General features: G+C 40.5%; 1 protein-coding gene across 2 annotated transcripts; it reads left to right on the top strand.

The window, feature by feature from the left end:
• The first annotated feature begins 213 nt into the window (after positions 1-213).
• Positions 214-19,711, top strand: LOC137393084 (calumenin-like). 2 transcript variants are annotated; one of them, XM_068079488.1, is made up of 8 exons: positions 214-307; positions 13,400-13,507; positions 13,801-13,928; positions 14,407-14,600; positions 15,160-15,399; positions 16,541-16,632; positions 18,089-18,196; positions 19,027-19,711. In XM_068079488.1, exons 1-8 carry the CDS (start codon positions 275-277, stop codon positions 19,132-19,134), a joined length of 1,011 nt encoding a protein of 336 aa, XP_067935589.1. In that variant the 5' UTR covers positions 214-274; the 3' UTR covers positions 19,135-19,711. The 2 variants fall into 2 exon arrangements, with proteins under 2 accessions (XP_067935589.1, XP_067935590.1); XM_068079489.1 differs by lacking the exon at positions 214-307 and adding an exon at positions 314-476.
• The last annotated feature ends 589 nt before the right edge of the window (positions 19,712-20,300 follow it).

Here is a 20,300-nt window from a genome sequence, read left to right as displayed (position 1 = left end):
ATTTCCCAAAGCCGCGGTAAAGATCCGCAAGGCGTGCCGATAATATTAACCAAAAATCTCAACTGTACACGGGGCGGTAAAAGAAAACATACACACAAACTTACTGATAGTCACTATTTCCGAAAGTTTATCCTATTGGATAAAACACACGTGCTTGGCTGTAGCAGAACGCTAATTGGCAGAATATTTTGCTGCCGGAATTTCAGAAGCTATTCTCCGGCGTTTTGTCAATTCTTCCACGTCAGCAGAGACACATGATACTATTATTATATTGATGCGCAACGAAGACATACATTTTAAGCAAGCAGTAGGTTTCATTGAACAGGGGTTTCAGCTTGGTTCAAAGGCTTTTGCTTCATCAAGGAGCTAGACTTCTTGTTTTATTAGATAATTAACCCTAAGTTGTTGTTTTGATTCACTATCGTATTTTATTTGGATACGAACCAAAAAACCTAAACATGTTAGTTTGCTCAGGGGTAAGTTTTTTTTGTTTGAAAAACATTTAACAATGAACGGTCGCTCATTTTAAATATTTAGCACAACATTCGCCATGCTACTTACATCTAGTGTATATAGGCCTATGCAGTCCAGCTCGTGGCACTATAATAAGGATGATGTTCTGAATTAATTTTTAGATATTTTTGTTGAAGTGTTGATGGATGCCATGGATGAAAGTTAGATATATATATTTGCTGTTATATGTAAGAAGCGCGTAAAGAAAACAGGAAGAAGAACGGCATGGACACAACACATATAATATTAATAGTCAATTGCTAATCACGTATTGGATGTCTATGGTGTCAATAATTATGAAGTCTCGGCATACATAAAACAGGAGCAGACAACTCACACACAACGTGTACTACTTGGCTAAAATATGTTAAACTATAAATGTAGAAATGTGAAGAGTAATAGCTATGAAGAGTGTATGATTGATTTCCTCAACACGCCCCCTCAATCATAAAACCTAACTGTTTGAGCGCACAGTCATGTTTGATTCGATCGAGCGGTTTGGTCATGATGTCGGCGAGGTTATTGTCACTACTCACATATTTGTAGAGCATTGTCGTCTGTTCTCTGACAAAATGATATCGAATGTCAATATGTTTGGAGCGAGAATGTTTAACGCCATGTCCTTTGGATAGTGCTATTGCGCCCTGGTTGTCGGATAGAACTATGTTCTGCTCTGGTTGTTTAAGATCGAGTGAGAGGCAGAACGTACGCAGGTAGAGCATCTCCCTTGTGGTATCTGATAGAGCCATGTACTCGGCCTCACAGCTGGAAAGCGCTACGCTAGGCTGCTTTCTAGTTTTCCAGCTGATCGGACATGAGCCCAAGGTAGTTACAAAACCGGTGGTGGAACGTCTATCATCCGTGTCACCGGCCCAGTCCGAGTCGGAATAGCCTCTGAGAACACCTTCACTTGGGCTATATATCAGTGTGTGTGAAAGCGTGGCCTTAATATAGCGAAGTAGACGTTTCACTGCTGTAACATGCGCAGGTCCTGGCTTATCCAGATATTGTGAAAGTTTGGAGACAGACCAAGAGATATCTGGTCTGGTGGCTGTCATCAAGTATATAAGGCTGCCAACGATCTCACGATATGGGAACTTTGATATGTGTACCTGTTCATGCTCGTCATCTGTAGCCTTTTGGAGATGTGTGTCACTACCACTTGGAGTAGAAGCCGGCTTGCATTCAGCCATGCCATAACGTTTGAGTATTTGCTCAGCATAACGTTGTTGGTTGATCTGATAGCGTCCATCGTTCAGCCTTTTAAAGTCTATACCTAGAAACCACTGGAGTTGTCCCCTGTCGTCCATGTTGAATTTCTCCTGCAAAAGAGTTTTTACTGAGTTTATGTTTGTATCGGTTTTTCCGCCAACAATGATATCATCGACCCAAAACACTAGGATAGCATAATCATCATTATCCACTCTACCGCGAGTGTACAGACATGGATCCTGAACATTAGCTACAAATCTATTCGCTTTGAGATAATCAGTCAGTGTTTCATACCACATGCGGCCACTTTGCTTTAAACCATATATGGATTTGTTTAGTCGGCATGTAAGACGTGTGCTGCGGTTGGCTGTCATTTCATAGCCAGGTGGCTGTTGTATGTATAGTTCTTTATCGATTGGTGCATTAAGATATGCCCCCTTGACGTCTAACTGATGTAAAACGAGGTTTTCATTAGTTGCTTTTTGTAGCAAAGCACGTATAGAAGTGAACCGTGTAGTTGGTGAAAAAGTTTCATCATAGTCAACCCCTTGTACTTGAGTGAAACCTCTTGCGACATAACGAGCCTTGTACTGAACTTGATCCGGCATTTTGCCCTGCTTAAGTGTGTATACCCAACGCCCTTTAGTCTCCGTACATCCCTTTGGTAGAGGGGTCACTTCCCAGGTGTTGTTATCGCAGAGGGTTGTCACCTCTTTATCCATTGCAGCTTTCCACATGTGTGCCTGCTTGCTATTTGTCGCCTCGTCATAAGTGTTAGGTATCAGTGGAAAAGCAGTGTAAGCATAATCAACATTTGCTGAGAGTACGTAATCACTAAAACGAGCTGGAGTTTTGTGCTCCCTGCGCGGCCTACCTTGATCATTACCGTCAGTAGGCTGGGGACTCACAGGTACTTGCGGCACGGTGATGTCAACGGGTGTATCGTCATTTTGCCCAGTATTAACATTGCAAGGAGGCCAGAGTTCCTCGTGTTCTTCAACTGCCTTTTCGTCGGCATATTCGGGCTTGTGTATCCTTACATTTCGCGTCGTTATAATCCTTGAGTATTGAGAGTCAAGTATATAATAACTGTGGTTTGCTGTATTTACACCCAAGTAATAACCTGGATATCCCCGAACATCAAGTTTTTGTTTGTGGGATTCGTTGTAATATGTGCACGCACAGCCGAATTCATATATCTTCCGCATATCAGGCTTAGCTCTCGTGAACAGTTCATATGCAGTTGATTTTGTACGTCTTTGAAAGCTACGGTTACGAAGGTACTGGGCATGTCGCACAGCATATGTCCAATAGGGTTTAGTTATACCAGACTCGGAGAGTAAGCACCGTGCCATTTCTAGCAGACTGCGCCATGATCTCTCCGACTTGCCATTTTGATACGGCGTATATGGAGCTGTTGATGTGTATTTGATTTGATTTTCCACCAGTACGGTTTGGAACGATTTACTCACGTATTCCCCCCATTGTCACTGTGAATTTCCTGTGGTTGACCGACTGGCGCTACATCTGCGAGGAACTGTTTTAGAGCGGTAGTTGCTTCGTCTTTTGAACGAAGGAAGTACACAAATAAAATGCTAGAGTATTCATCAACAAAATTGATAATATACTTGAAGCCTTCACGTGATATTGGCATGATTGGCCCGGTAATGTCTGTATGTACCCGTTGAAGCGGTTTTGTAGCATGTACAGGCGCATCATCAGTAGCTTTTGGAAGTCTAGTAGCCTTGTTTTCATTACAAGTAGTACAAGTTTGGGTTACACTTTGTGACTTAGCAATTGACATACCTTGTGTGCATGCCTGCAGTTGATTTATGTCCTCATGGTTCATATGTCCCAAACATCTGTGCCATTCCTGTATGGTTCTTGTTGTGTATGCGCCATCTTGTCTATCCTCCAAGAAGTATAGTTTGCCGTGTTGTACAAGGTTGAATATAGTGTCACCAGATTGGATTGTGTTGTTGCCTTTAGAAAATATAGCAACAGCGCCAGCCTCTGTAGCTGCCTGAACAGAGAACAAGCTTACCGGAAAACTTGGGGCTAGCAAGGCGTTATGTAGTATCACCGTTTGTGATTTGCCAGTTGCATCTGTTATCATGAATTCAGCATCACCACGAGCGGTTACAAGTTGGTTACTGCGACGGCCATCCGCTACTTCAATCGTATGCTCTTTTGGAGCGAATGTGCTGTCGTATGCAATGAAGCGGTCGGGCGAGTTCACTATGTGTGTCGTGGCTCCAGTATCTACGAGCAACTTGCGTGAAGGAGTGTTACCCGGTGCGCCGTTATGAGCCTCACTCGCATTTACGACAAAATGAAAGGAGGTTGATGGATGAGCAGTATTTGGGGTAGTTGTAACTACATTTACGTTAGATTTATTCTGATTGAATAACCGCTTTCTTTTCTGACATATGGCTTCTACGTGTCCAATGATCTGGCAGTGGTCACAAAATAAAGACGCCCGGTCTTGAGAGCAATTACGGGCTTTATGTCCCGTATTTCCACAAGCTAGACATTGTATGCGAGTATCGCTTGTTGGTGGTGCAGTCCTTGGGTTACGATTTGTGGAGCACCATTTGCTATTACTATGCGTAACGAGCGCAGTGTTTGGAGGTGACCTCATTGCTTCGGTGTTAGCATACGTGTTGAGCGCAGATTTAAATTCAGATAATGTTTTTATTTTGTCAAGTTGCGTGTGCACAACTACGAACGGTTTGTAGGTTTCGGGTAAACCTTTCAATATCATAGCTATTACAAGGTTATCGCTTATTTGCTCACCAGATGTTCTTAAACCAGTAGCAGCACGTTCAGCTCTTATCAGGTAACCTGTTATATCTTCTGTGTCATTGAGCCGGAGTGTGGTGAGTTCTTCGTATAAAGAGAGTACTCTTGGTTTTTCAGTACTAGCGTAATGTTGTCGGAGCACTTTAAGTGCTTTTCTACCATCATTAGCAGCATCTGCCATGATAAGTTGGAGCGACCTTTCATCGAGAACCTGAACGAGTTCGGCGTATGTCCTTCTATTGCTGATATGAAAATCCTCTTCATCTTGGACAGAATCCTCTTTCGGTAAAGCTGCTTTGTAAAGCTTAATATCCAGCGTATATAGATAATTTGTGAATCTAGTTTCCCACATTTGATAGTCAGTTGGGTTACCGGAGTAAAATAAACGATTCCTGGGCCCATAACCTGTTGAAGTGTTGATGGATGCCATGGATGAAAGTTAGATATATATATTTGCTGTTATATGTAAGAAGCGCGTAAAGAAAACAGGAAGAAGAACGGCATGGACACAACACATATAATATTAATAGTCAATTGCTAATCACGTATTGGATGTCTATGGTGTCAATAATTATGAAGTCTCGGCATACATAAAACAGGAGCAGACAACTCACACACAACGTGTACTACTTGGCTAAAATATGTTAAACTATAAATGTAGAAATGTGAAGAGTAATAGCTATGAAGAGTGTATGATTGATTTCCTCAACAATTTTTTTATTCAAATCCTTTAGAGGGTATTTTTTCTGCAAGCAAAACACAAATAACCTGTGTTCAAAATTCAAAACTGTTCAATTATGTAACTTAACAGTAGAGTCATGTAATATTGTTTTACTACAACTTTGAACACGATGGGGCTGTGCAATTGAATCACGTTTTAACCAGAGAGCTTTATTTAATATAAAAGTTCCTGATGACAATATCTATTATAGACTATTTATTAACAATATCTATTATAGATCTATTATAGACAATTCTATTATAAGACTTATGGAAACTGGTGCAGTGAACAATTTATCTCTTTATTTCAGCATAGTCCGCTATTTAAAAGTATTTATTTATTTAAAAGAATCAAATCACTAGCTAGTCCAAAATTATGTAACTTTTTTAAACTCTCGTCTTTCTATGCTCCCAATTATCCAAAAAATACCTGTTGCACCAATCGGTACATTTGATTCAACACATATTTACATGTATACCATCTGTATATGCCTACAGAATAACTAATTATTCAACGAGTCATTGCAGCTCTTAACTTCTTTTCTTTTCTATTATTACAATCTACTTGAGCTTGTAGTGATAGTATAAAAGATCATTGTTTTAGACATTTTTCAACAAATTTTTTACATTCAGGGTAGACCAGTCTTAGTGCTCGTTTGATGTCATTGTTGTATAAAGGTGCGCACTCACATGTGGTTGAAGCAAAGAAGAACTCCGTCTGGATCTCCCTAGGCTTATGTACTCGCCTTGAGACTACCCCGTCCTTGACCACTCGTAACTTCTCGTAACCTCTCGTAACTACCTGTAACTACCATGACCTTGGACATTAGCGTAGCCCGCTGCCCAACAACCCGATTATACAACATGCCCTTTTTTTTCTTTTTTCTGTATGGGCCACTAACCAGAAATGCACTTGAACTCATTCAGGAACTCACCTTGCTGGTGAAGTTTACCTTACTCTTTAACCCTGGTCCTGGTCCATCAACTCTTCCTGTGTACCATGGCTCTCGAGCAACCCGGGGCTGCCGTCGTACTCAGCGGCACCACTCTCCTCACTCTCCTGATCCCCTCCACCTCCGTCACCACCACCGTGACCTCCGTCACCACCACCGTGACCTCCGTCACCACCACCGTGACCTCCGTCACCACCACCGTGACCTCCGTCACCACCACCGTGACCTCTGCCACCAACAACACTGCCTCCATCACTACCACCACCACTCTCAACTGGCTCGGAAACTGGTGGTTGGGCCAGTCACGACTCCTCAACCTCAGGTTCCGCCCCTTCCGTCTTGACCACGCTCTCCCCAATGGAGACGGGCCTAACAGGGATCCTGTGGGAAGTCTCCCCCTGGGCCATAATCGGCATAATCACCACACCACTGACAGATGGGTACCTTGCAGTCCTTCTGTCAGTGTCCACTTCTCCTGCACCTCCTGCAAGCATTACCAGGGCAATTCACCGCCAAGTGATCTCGCTTAACTCTACAGATCATGCACCAAAGCTTACCGCTACTGCCATATACCACAGGCTTTTTAGCCTCACTACCGTCCTTCCTCTCCCCCACTCTCTCCTCACTGCTCTTCTCCGGTCGTTCGTCACCACTAGCCTCGCCACCTGAACTGCTTTCCATCGAGATTGTAGTTTTGGTTGAAATTTCTCTACAACAATCTGCAACATGGCAACCATCTTTTAACAACGGTTAATAGTAAAAACTATCTTTATCTAGCCGGGGTTTACTGACCCAACCACTCCTTGTAACTGTGCCTTTGGCTATTGCCCCTTCTCTAGTACCCTGCGAGGTTTGGGTATCTCGACTACTCACATCGGGATCCCCACTGGCTAGGCCACTTCCAACCGTGGCACCGGGTGGTTCCTCCGATTCATCATTTAAACCACCTATTCTCTCCCCACCTCCACTAGGCCTAGGCTTGTTGTCTACCCAGTACTGTGTTTCACCTTCCTCACTATCCTCAAACAACTCACAAAAATCATTAGGGATGTTATGGTTAGCACCCTGACTACCGGTGTTAGTATCATTAGGGGAACCCCAGGAGAGATTGTTATTAAGAGGAAACAGATGTTTCCTATTTCTCCTGATCTCACCCGAACCCACCCGTATCCAATAACTCTCTGGTGTACTGTCCCTTCTTACCACCGTACCTGTTGCTCCTGTGTCAGTAGGTGCTTTCATGTAGACGACCTGTCCTGGTTCTAATTCCGGCAATTTTGATACCCTATGCTGGATATCCCAACTACTTTTCGATTTCAACTTCCTTTCCCTTTCTCTACTTTCGAACTCCTCGTAATTTACTTCCCCTTTACTGCTCACACCCAAATTCGATTTAACCGCTCTGCCAAACATTAGTTCCCCGGGTGAGTACCCAGTTGACAAAGGGGTTGTTCTATACACTAACAATGCCATATCCTTATCCCGCTCTTTTTTCCACAAACTTTTCACTGTTTTAACTGCACTTTCTGCCAAACCATTACTCTGGGGATCTCGAGGGCTACTAGTAATTACCCTGATACCGTACAAATCTGCAAACTCTCTAAACTCTTTACTATCATAACAAGGCCCATTATCTGACCGCAGAATGCTAGGGATACCGAATCTAGCAAACACTTTCTTCATAACCGTTATTACCTCCCTAGATGTTTGAGCGTTGATGTACAGTGCCTCAATCCACCTGGAATAGTAATCAACTATTAACAAATATAACTCGCCATCTAATACAAACACATCACTACCGAGTACTTCCCAAGGCTTTGTTGGCAACTCATATTCAACCATGGGTTGGTGCTTGACTGTCTCATGGATGACACAGGTATCACATTGCCCTATGAACTCATAGATGTCTACGCTAACTCCTGGCCACCAGAAGTGGCACCTAGCTCTCCGACGACATTTATCAATTCCCTGGTGCCCAACATGACACTTCTCTAAATACAACTTTCTCATAGACCTAGGTATGTATACCCTGTCTCTAAAGAAAAGTAGACCATCCCGTACAGTAAGCCATACCCTTGCACTATAAAGCTTTAGAAGCTCACTGCCGAACCTTTTGCCACCTCTCGGCCAACCTTCCGTAACAAATTTCAAACATTCAGCAGCCTCATCATCTTTCAACATTTCCGACCTTAATTCTATCGTTAAACTGTCCGTAAAATTGTCAGTAGTCACACTGCTAACTACAGCAGTATTTACATCCTCGCTCCTACTCATTTCACTTTCACTGTCCAATTTGCCATTAGGTCGGCTCAAAGAGTCGGCCAAATACATTTGCTCCCCGGGTGTATGAAATATCGTGTAGTCATACCTCATTAACCTCATTTTAAACCTCTGAACCCTGACTGGTAAGGCTGACAAGTCCTCACCTAACAGTGAAATAAGTGGCTTATGATCAGTCTCAATCTCAAACTTTCTGCCTACTAGATAGTAGTCAAACTTCCCACATGCCCATGTAATTGCCAATGCCTCCTTCTCTATCACCGCATATCTTTCCTCTGCCTCAGACATTTTTCTCGATGCATATTCCACTGGCTGCCACACATTACCCTCAGTCAATTGTAGCAATACTGCCCCTACTGCGTTTCTACTGGCATCTGCAGACACCCTATGCCTCCTACTCAAATCAAAGGCACACAAAACTGGTGCTTTAGATAAAGCTATCTTAACCTTCTCGAAAGCCTGTTCCTGATCTGGACCCCAATACTACTGTGATCTACTCCCTGACACCTTGTAGATAGGCGTGCATAACCCTGCTAACTCTATACTGAACTTGCTCAAATAATTTACCATCCCTGTAAACCTCCTAGCCTCCGTTTTATTAACCGGCGACTTCAAGCCTAGAACTGCCTCTACTTTACATGGGTCTGGCTTAATGCCAGCCGCACTAACCAAATGGCCCAGAAACTTAATTTCACTTTTTCCAAACTCGCACTTATCCTTCCTTAACGTCATGCCTGAACGCCTGATTTTTCCTTGCACCTCCCTCAATCTTGACCAATGTTCATCTGCATCCCTTCCATATACTAAGACATCGTCCATTAAGCATACTACTCCCTTCATGTTCCCAATAACTATTTCCATTGCTCTCTGGAAAAATTCAGGAGCTGAGGAGATACCAAATGGCATCCGATTGAGCCTATATCTACCCCAAGGGGTGATAAAGGTCATCAATGACTTTGATCCCTCCTCCACCTGAACTTGCCAAAACCCTGAATTCGCATCTAACTTCGAAAACATCGTTCCCTTAGACAATTCACTGAGCAGATCTGAAATCTTAGGCAAAGGGTAAACCTCTCGCTTGACAGATCTGTTCAGTCCAGTTTAATCTACACACATCCTTATCTTCCCCTCTGCCTTAGGCGCTATAGTTAGCCCTGAGCACCACTCAGTAGGTTCTTCAACCTGCTCAATCACTTTATTTTCCAACATGTTATCTAACTCCTGCTTAGCCTGCTCTCTTAAACCTGCTGCTATAGGTCGAGGCGAGTACAGCCTCACTGGCTCTATACCTTCCTTCAACTTAATCTTAAAAATACCTGGCATAGTGCCTAGACTTTTAAAAACTTCCCCGAACCCCTTTACTGGGTCAAACTCGCTGTTGCTCACCGCGTTGACTACAGCCAACAAATTCAGCTGCCTCAACTCGGTTATACCCAACAAGTTTGTCCTAGATCCCTTCATCACGTATACCTCTGTCTCCATAAATCTATATTTACTTTCCAACTGAACACCTGCTTTACCGACTACTCTTAGTTTACGACCATCTATTCCCGCCAAGACAGTAGATGGCTCCTCTAGCCGTAGGTTCAGCCTTTCGGCCGTCCCCTCGGTTACAGTCGACACCTCTGCCCCAGTATCAAATGTAAATTCAACGTTCTTCCCATTGATCTTTAAAACCTGTACAATTCTCCTTCCTAGTCAACTGTCATCCTCATACTTATCCCTAGAACCAGAGAACCTAACACTTCTGCCCTTACTACTATCTCGGTACCCTTCATACTGGCTCGTCGCGCGCCTCTCCTTATACTTCTCCCCCTCAAACCTATTCATACTGTTGTCCCTGTACCTGCTAAATTTGTCTCTAATCTCGCGGGGGCTTTCTCGGCCTCTGTACCTCTCCCTACTACTGTCCCTGCTACCATATCGCTCATAGCTATTATCCTGACTACCTCCTGCTGCTACCTCGTCTGTCATAACCTACATCTCCCTTATCCCTACAATAACTGTATACATGTCCTCGCCCTCCACAAGAAAAACATTTAATGGAGGGACAACTCCTCATCTCATGGCCACTACATCTGCAATTATAGCATACTCTATCTTCACTGCCTTCTCTACTGCTTCCTCTATATCTAGAGACATGCCTCTCCCTGCTATTATCTCTATACTTCCTACTGTCACTGTCCTTGTTATACTCCCGGCCTCTTGTCCCATATCTACTAGTATCATGCTCCTCACTACCATAATACCCTCTACTACTCCTAGGGCTACCCCTAGGGGAAGATCTACCTGCTGAATCATAACTTCTATCTCTATCATTACTCCTGTACTGCACTCGGCTATCAAACTCTGATACCTTTGCTACTTCTCTCTTAACCTCACTTTTTAAATCGGTACTTCTACCCTCATTTCTCAAAAATCTATCCGAGTTGTTGGCCATTTCACGAGCCCTCAATGCCTCATGCAATAACGCCCAAGTAAGATTGGCATTCTTCATTAAATCTCTGCTTACTTCTCTATCTCTCAACCCGTTAACCGCCACTATAAGGGCAAACCTTACCCTATCATTATTGTTAGCCACCTCTGCATATCTGCTCAAACTCTCTACCCGTTGTAAATATTCTCTATCACTTTCTCCAAGTGCCTGCCTGGCACTTGGAGAATCACAAAGGTTCTCAAAGTTTTTTAGATAAACAAAACTAGTATTTACTCAGCTGTATGTGTGCTTCTCAGTCGGCTTCTACTCTAATTATTGGTATCTTTGGTGTGGCAGGTCAGCCCGGTATATCGGTGACCTCGCTGCTTCTTCACTTTTCCCTCCATTATTTCTTACCATCTCAATATGTCAACAATTACATGATAAACCTTAAATTTTGTTTAAACTTGGCTTACATATTTAAAACATTTATTGGTACGGTTACAGTTCTAACATATTTAATTCCGAGAATCGGGAGAAATATCAATTACCTCAGCTATATTTTTTCCCTCATTAATAAAAAGAAAGGTCTATCATAAATCTTACACAAGGGTTTCTATTAGTAGAGGTACATCAATACCCAGCATTTACTTTAACATTCCAAGAGGAAGAGACCATGAATTGGTCAATATTTTTGGTAGCTCAAGGATTGATTCATAAGCTCGCCTCACAGCATTGGAAACAGCTAATTTATTTCCTGCAGTAACTCAGCAGCGCTAATCATACTTCTGCTTTTTTAGTTCTACATAGTTATGTGCTCAGCTGAAACCATTGGAGGTTTTTGAATCACCAAAAGCAAAACTTTTCAAGACTCATGGTATTGATTGCCAGTCATATACTTGGTAGCAGTATGCAACTGCAAACTGTTTTCCAATGGGCTAATCTAGTCAGTCATAAGTATATACAGTCATACGTGGATAACTCAAACTTCACGGGACCGAGTGAAAGTGTTCGAATTATCAGAGTGTTCAAGTTATCAGAGCACGCTCATAAGTCCATGTATTTATTAGTAGATACATATGCATATACAAATTGTAATATAAATCCAAAGCATAAATGGCTTGTTTCAAATTAAATACTTCTAATGTAAAGTTAAAAAAAATTTCATCAGAAAGTATAGAGATTTTTCTATCACTTGAGATTTGTTTGTTGTTTTATGTGAAGTGACTGCCAGGACATTTTCAGATTAAAATTGGCAAAACTTGATCGCTGTTGAAATGCTCAGAAGAAAAGGCTTATTTTTCTTTTGAGCGTTTTAACTAAGATCAAGTTTGTCAATTTTTCTTGAAGTTTATGCGAAGGTTACCACGCTTTTCCTTGCCTTCAAAGGACCATCGCTAAGCAGATGTTTGGTATAAATCAAATTTCACCAAACCTTTAGAAAAGTCGTAGACAAAAATATTTTGCCGATGATGGTAATAACGACGCCTATGAACTACTAAAAGTTGAGGTTTCTCTCTATTGCTTGGAATGAAGTGATATTCTAAAGTGATAACAACCATCTCGGTAGCCGTTGGGCAAAAAACTGTTCGAGTTAACGAAGTTGAGGTCGAGTTATCTGAAGCAATTTATCATTGCGCGGGAACGGACCAAACAAAACCGCTTGAGTTAACCATGTGTTCGAGCTATCCGAGGGCGAGTTATCCATGTTTGACTGTGTTCGATCCATGTTCGGATTTGAACACCCATTGTTTCACCTAATTCCAAAACAATTATATTAAATTATGCAAAACTGACAAAGCTTTTCCAAATGTTCAACTCCTATCTCTTTAGCTAACTTTTAGAATCTGTTTGTTGTACAGTTGTACCTATTTCACCGCTTCATGTCTTTTCTCAGACTTGACCTTTATGTTCCTGGCTGTCCTGTGTTCTTTTCATCTTTTTCACGATTCTCTCCATTCTGTTCCTGAAGTCATACTGCTGATAAATTTAATCTCTGCATCCACTACTATCTCTTCCCCTCTCTTTTTCTTTTTGTACTCCTGTATGACCCTTTTATTGAGCTGCCAGGTGATGTTTTCTGAGTACTATGACTGTACATGTACCTAGTTTTAACAAGACATTAGTGTCTTTATACACATGTCTGAATTTACTAGAGATGATGGAAAACTTAGTATCCTAATCAGTTGTTCAAAAACGACCTTATTACTCAGTGCCAGAATTTAAAAGCCCAGTGCAACCTGAGTCATCATTCGCTGTTATTCCTTTCAGCTCCATTATCTCTGGCTACTGGTTTGTCTACCTCTTAACCTTTTTTTACAAAGCTGATGGGTTGGTTGAACTATTCGTTACTTTTGTAAGATTATTTTTGGAGTCATCTCCTTTCAACAGTTCACTTATTAGTCTACCCTATTTCCTGTTGTATTTTTTTGTCAGGGCTCTGATTTCAGGTTTTCATCTCGGGTCTAGTTACAGTTGCCTGATGTACAGATTATTTTTATAGATGTTAAAGAAAAGCTTATACGGAGTGGGAGTCATTTTGGCCCTGTTGGCATTAACAACCTCTGGGTCAATAATTCCAGACAACCATGACAAAAGGACACAGGAGAGGGTAAACCTACGTGGCTTTCCTTTGTAGTTATTTATTTATTGCTTTAGTTTTATTCTATTGCTTTGTTAGTTTCAGATGTAAGTTTTTGGATGACGATACAACTGATATGGTGGAAAGAGACATCTGTTGAAAATCTTTCCTTCAATATTTTATTGCATTAATTCATTGATTTTACATCGAAATCAGAGATTTTTTTATGTATTTACTATATAAATATGACCAACTTCACTCAAACTTTTTTCTTCCAGTAGCTTTAGTTTATGCTCAAATAGTTCTTTATGTAAATCCTTTAGGAACTGAGTGATGCTGATCACAGTTTGAACGGACACAATGCAGAATATGATCACGAAGCATTCCTCGGAAGAGAGAAGGCTCGGGAGTTTGACCATTTCTCTCCAGAGCAGAGCATTCAGGGTCTCAAGTACGCTATGCTTTATCAAACCTATTTGAGAGTCAGTTCATAGTTGTTCTTGTAGAGGATTGTTCATTGTTACTGTCAGCTAAGTGAGGGTTTTAAATAATCACGAGTAACAAGCTTTGACAAATCCATTGGATCGAGATGTTCCATTTTCTTGATTGCTGCTCTTGGATGTGGATACTCTCCTACGCATTGATTTTCGCATTATGTGAGACCAAACTTTGTGTTTATATAACAGCAATATTTATGTTTTATCTGATGTTCCCTGGTGCAAGCTCTGATAATACCATCATGTAGAGTGTGAATATATAGGTGACAAGTTATGTTTAGTCACAGGGTGTAACTGCCAAGAGAATTACATTGAGCTGTAGTATACAGGTAATCTCTATCAGCTGGTATTCTTTCACACCAAGTTACATTAAATGGCAAAAAATATTATATAACTCGTTTCATCATATATTCTTTTACACGCAATTTGCAGAGTGATAGTGGATAAGATCGACTCCAACAACGATAAAAAGGTGACTGAGTCCGAGCTTGTTGCCTGGATAAAGTACATACAGAGACGTTACATTACGCAGAATGCAAAAGTGCAGTGGAACAACTATGAGTTAAAGCCTGATGACTCCATGTCTTGGGAGCACTATTTCAACAACACTTATGCAGGAATCTCAGGTAGCTGTTTTAAGTGAATCAGTTTTTTCCCCTGTGCGCTACGTATGAAGATGAAATAGTGTCTTACATTATGTTAGCCGTGTCTGAAAAACCTGCAATACTTATATGCATGTTTTGCTAAAACTCATTTTGCAGGAAAAAATCATCAATTTACTAATCCAAGTAAAATAGGGGTTGAACAAGAATGGCCTATAGTAAAACACGACGCTAAAGCTATATAATAATGTCAAACCAACTAGACTATTTGCATATGATATCGAGAGTTAGAAAGATACATTGCACACGATAACTAACTTTTTCAAGAAGCAATGGGGCTGTAAAGCTCTATTATCTACTGTATGTTTTTATATGCTACTTGTAATGCATATGTAATATATAGAAATAGATGTATGTGTACATCTTTATTCAATTTGTATGTATAGATGTACATGTATGCACTTGCAGTTTGTTTTGTTAAAAGATCTCCATTCTTGGCTTATTTGTTAGATTGAGTTTTTAGCCGTAATCGGGTTTTTACTGCAGTAGCCTGTGAGTCAGTAATTGCACACCCTTCCTGTAGATGAGGAGTTGAATGGAATGCAGTCAGGCGGTGCCTTCAGCCACAAAGAAATGAAAGACCGAGACTACCGAAGGTTTAAACTGGCCGACGTTGACTATGATGGGTTACTCGTATTTGAGGAGTACGTAAACTTCCTGCACCCAGAGGATGCACTGCATATGAGAGAGGTGGTGGTGCAGGAGGCCCTAGAGGATCTCGATAAGAACCACAATGGCGTGGTTAGCATGGATGAGTATTTGAGTACGTTCCTTTATACACTCTACCTGAGAATACTTATGACTCTGGAAGTATTTATTTGTTTTGTTGACACAACCTACATAGGCGTAACCTACATAGGCGCAACCTACATAGGTGCAACCTACATAGGCGCAACCTACATAGGCGCAACCTACATAGGCGCAACATACATAGGCGCAACCTACATAGGCGCAACCTACATAGGCGCAACCTACATAGGCGCAACATATATAGGCGCAACCTACATAGGCGCAACCTACATAGGCGCAACCTACATAGGCGCAACATACATAGGCGCAACCTACATAGGCGCAACCTACATAGGCGCAACCTACATAGGCGCAACATATATAGGCGCAACCTACATAGGCACAACCTACATAGGCGCAACATATATAGGCGCAACCTACATAGGCGCAACCTACATAGGCGCAACCTACATAGGCGCAACATACATAGGCGCAACCTACATAGGCGCAACCTACATAGGCGCAACCTACATAGGCGCAACATATATAGGCGCAACCTACATAGGCACAACCTACATAGGCACAACCTACATAGGCGCAACCTACATAGGCACAACCTCCGTAGGCATAACCTACATAGTTACTTTAATGGCTAGAGAATTGAAATGGCGTTAGAAAGATTAAAATATATTATTGATGGTCATTTTTTTGTTATCCTTCATTTGAGCTCACTGTTAATGGTTAGGGAGAACACATCCAAAAAAATATATTTCCGCTTTTTAAAGCTTGTTAAATGTTGCTATATTAGTTTCAATATATTCGTCAGGTGTGAGTTTGTTATTTGTCAGTAAGGTGCGCATTCTTAGTTGTGTTGTATTTATATTATGGCTTTGGAAGTTTTCAGCCACATGTAATTGTCAAGTCAGGCTTTTGGCATAAAAAATTATGCAAAACCATAACTCTTTGTAAAAATCTTTAATAACTCACATAAAAAAGGATAAAGTATTTATTGCAGAAGCTTGATTAGTTTTATTCTCTACATATTTTTGCTAAAATAATTAGCTCAAAACAAATTGTGTCAATTTAAATTCTGGAAATTCCAAGTAATCTGACATTTCTTACAGAACTACCAAACATCTAGCATAAGTTCATAAATCTCGTACATTGTGTCACAGGTGACATGTGGCCTCAACTAGGAAAGGAGGAAGAGCCTGATTGGATGGCTGAGGAGAGGGAGCACTTCAGCAAGTGGAGGGACCTCAACAAAGTAAGCTCTCTTTTTTCACACCCTTCTATGTGAACAGTCTCTTCGGGCCTTATTCAAGTAATGTGGAATGGATGCGGTGTGAATTCTGTGCTGGCCTCGGTGAATGAATAGCACATATTCACCCATGCAAGTTCATACCTCGACATACAAGCGTCCTAACATATGAGAAATTTCAGATACGAAGAGAATTTTGAACAAATTTTTACCTTGAGATACAAGAAAAATTTTGAGATACAAATATACAAGACGGTTCACGATGCAGTCGTTAGGTGGCCAAGTTTGCTAGAGGCTGCTTACCAGAACAGAATCGTTCAGTCTTTCTTGTCGGATCAAGAAAAGAACAAGCCAGAAGAAGAAATGTAACAAATCGAAAATGACTCCAAAAGTATAATTAACGTTTTTGTGTAACTTATGTTTTGTGTATCATAAGATTAAAACTTTATTGTAAGTATGTGTGTATAGTTTCTATTCAACTTTTATCTATTTTCATTTTCAATATATTTTATGCTGTCAAATCTTTCTCACACAGACGTTAGCTGCTACCTCCTGTCTCGAAGGTAAGAACTCTGAACAGTACCGTATATAATGTTACATTTGATTGGTTAAACTAGGCGATGAATTAGAACAATGAAAAACATGTTCGTTCATTGTAATACCCTGTTTTTGGATGATTTTTTAGAAGATGGGAACAGATTAATTTGTATTTTAATTATTTTACATAAGAAAAATTGATCTGAGATATGAGATAATTAATGTACGAGTTCGCTCAGAATATCCTGAGAGCTCGTATGTCAGGGTATGACTGTAGTCTGAATGACTGCCAAACAAAAAATTCTAGATTGCTTGGTAGGTCTAATTGTAGTTGAGGCCAGGCAGGTTGAACAGGACATCAGCAGAGACTACTGATTCGATATTGCTCTCAGGTCTAATAGATGTTTGCAGGTTATGAGTTATGTTTCCTTTGTATGTACGGTTAATATTTGTTAAATGATATAAAATTATGAGCTGTGATTTTATGCTGATTTGACATAGTTGTACCGGCTTCTACCTCTGCCATTCTTATTATTGTCAACTTATAAACATTTTACTAATTGGTCACATGAGTATAGGTTCTGTACACTGGTCAGTGGTAGGAGACCAAACTCTCTACACTAGTTAATAGTAGGAAAAAAGAGCGCTATACACTACTTAGTAGCCAGAGTACAAACTTAGTGCACTAGCCAGATGTTGGAGTGCATAATTTGTATACTAATCAGCAGTAGGAGTACAGACTCTAAACCCTAGTAATTGGTAGGGGTACAAGCTCAGTACAACAGTCACTAGCAAGGGGTAAAATTGCTGCACCATAGTCAGTAGTAGGAGTACAAGTGCCGTACACTACTCAGTGCTAGTACAAGCTCTTTACACTGATTAGAGGTAGTACAAGTTGTCTCTACTAACATGATTGTGATTGGAGGATGGAGTGCTGGATGCAGTTGAGATACAGCACTGGGTTATGCCTGATGACTATGACCACGCGATTGCAGAGGCCAAGCATCTCATATATGAGGCAGATTCTGACAAGGTAACACAACTGATTGCAAACTTATACCTTGTGGTGTATTGACATGTTCGATAAGGTTTGCTGTTTCAAAATTCTCTAAATGAGGTGTCGTCTCAGTCGTTTGAATTACAGCAAAAACTGCTGAAAAAGCTGGGGAGATATTACTGGTGTAAGGTTCATGACGTATTCACCTATTGGTGTAAAATGTGTGGTGTGTTCACTTATTGTTACTAGGGTTTTGGTGTGTTCACTTATTGTTGCTAGGGTTGTGGTGTGTTCACTTATTGTTACTAGAGTTGTGGTGTATTCACTTATTGTTGCTAGGGTTGTGGTGTGTTCACTTATTGTTACTAGGGTTTTGGTGTGCTCACTTATTGTTGCTAGGGTTGTGGCGTGTTCACTTATTGTTACTAGGGTTGTGGTGTGCTCACTTATTGTTACTAGGGTTGTGGTGTGTTCACTTATTGTTACTAGGGTTTTGGTATGTTCACTTATTGTTACTAGGGTTTTGGTGTGTTCACTTATTGTTACTAGTGTTTTGGTGTGTTCACTTACTGTTATTAGGGTTGTGGTGTGTTCAATTACTGTTGCTAGGGTTGTGGTGTGTTTAATTACTGTTATTAGGGTTGTGGTGTGTTCAATTACTGTTGCTAGGGTTGTGGTGTGTTTAATTACTGTTGTTAAGGTTGTGGTGTATTTGTTAGTGAATCATAAAATTGTAATTCTATAGTTGAAGCTTTGCTGAACAACTGTACTGTGTCATGCTAATTGTGGCATTGCTATTTCGTCTTAAAACCACTGAGCATTAGGAGCGTGTTGCTAAAAAATATTGACGGCCGACTTGCTTTCAGGATGGGTCACTCACGAAAGAAGAGATCGTTGACAATCATGATTTATTTGTCGGAAGCCAGGCTACGGACTTTGGGGAAGCCTTCAAATATGATCATGATGAATTCTAGACAAACTTGAAGAACAAGTCATTGTATTGCAGAGCATTAGCTATGCATTTTACTCCTGGCCATCACCCATGCTGTTCACAGTGCGGTGCCTACTTTTGTGAATATGTACTTACGATTTGTAGTTGCTATCATATTATCTTTATTTCATGTTATTCTTGCTTTAGGCTTGTCAGGTGCTAACATCATTTTTACTTTTTACACATTTATGATATGAGGCACATTAAGGAAATTTTTTTCTTTCACATAATAGGCACATTTTGATTTTCATTTACGTATATGACAATATGTACACTCATCTGCAGGTGACAGATGATAAGAAACGCCACTATTAGCTAGCTACATCTAAAGCGAACAGACTTGTCAAATTTCATTCAAACGAAATGTTGTTTTCTAAGAGACAAGCTAATACGTGACCCTCAACATTTTGGGATCGATGCATATAAGAACTTCTACAATCATATTAAACAACTTGTGATACCTATTGAATCTTGTTACTGGTGCTACATTTGCATGTTTTTTTACAAATAGACAACATGTGTGCTGTTTCTATCCTGCAAATACAAACATTGGATACTTAGTTGGTTTTGATAAGTTTTTGTTGTTCTGAAAGCTTCTCTCCTACATGCAAAATGGTAAACCTTTGGTTGAAGAAGTTACGGGTGATTATGTCAACAATGATGGTCACTATTACTAAAATGTAGATAACTACAGACCAAGATGTATTGAACAATTACAAGCTATTCTATGGCAATCTGTTCACTACATTCTCAATTCATTCCAATTTAGTTTGTACATACACAGATAATAGATAGAAATGCACTTCGAGGTACATAAAAATAGCGGTCTCTCTTAACAATTCACTATGAGCTCTTTTCGCTTAATACTTCAGCTACTGAAAATGATTTGGGTACAATGTGAAGCCTTATTATAGGTGTCACTTCATGGATTTGAGCTATATGATTGTTTGTAAGTGTGCATATATATAAATAGTCTCTTTACCATTTTATATGTCCTGTGCAATCATTTGTCCAACCGAAATTTTGATGATCACAAAGTCAATGACAAATTATTAGATATCAGTTTTTTCCTTGATTTTTTGTGCCCTTTCTACATTTTTGCCAAAGGTCGCGCTGGGTTTATTGTTTGCTTGATAGACGCGGTTTCAA

Source organism: Watersipora subatra, chromosome 4 (assembly GCF_963576615.1).
Source record: "Watersipora subatra chromosome 4, tzWatSuba1.1, whole genome shotgun sequence".
NCBI lineage: Eukaryota > Metazoa > Bryozoa > Gymnolaemata > Cheilostomatida > Watersiporidae > Watersipora > Watersipora subatra.
Note: the sequence above shows the minus strand (reverse complement) of the source record. Positions and strands in the feature narration are given on the sequence as shown.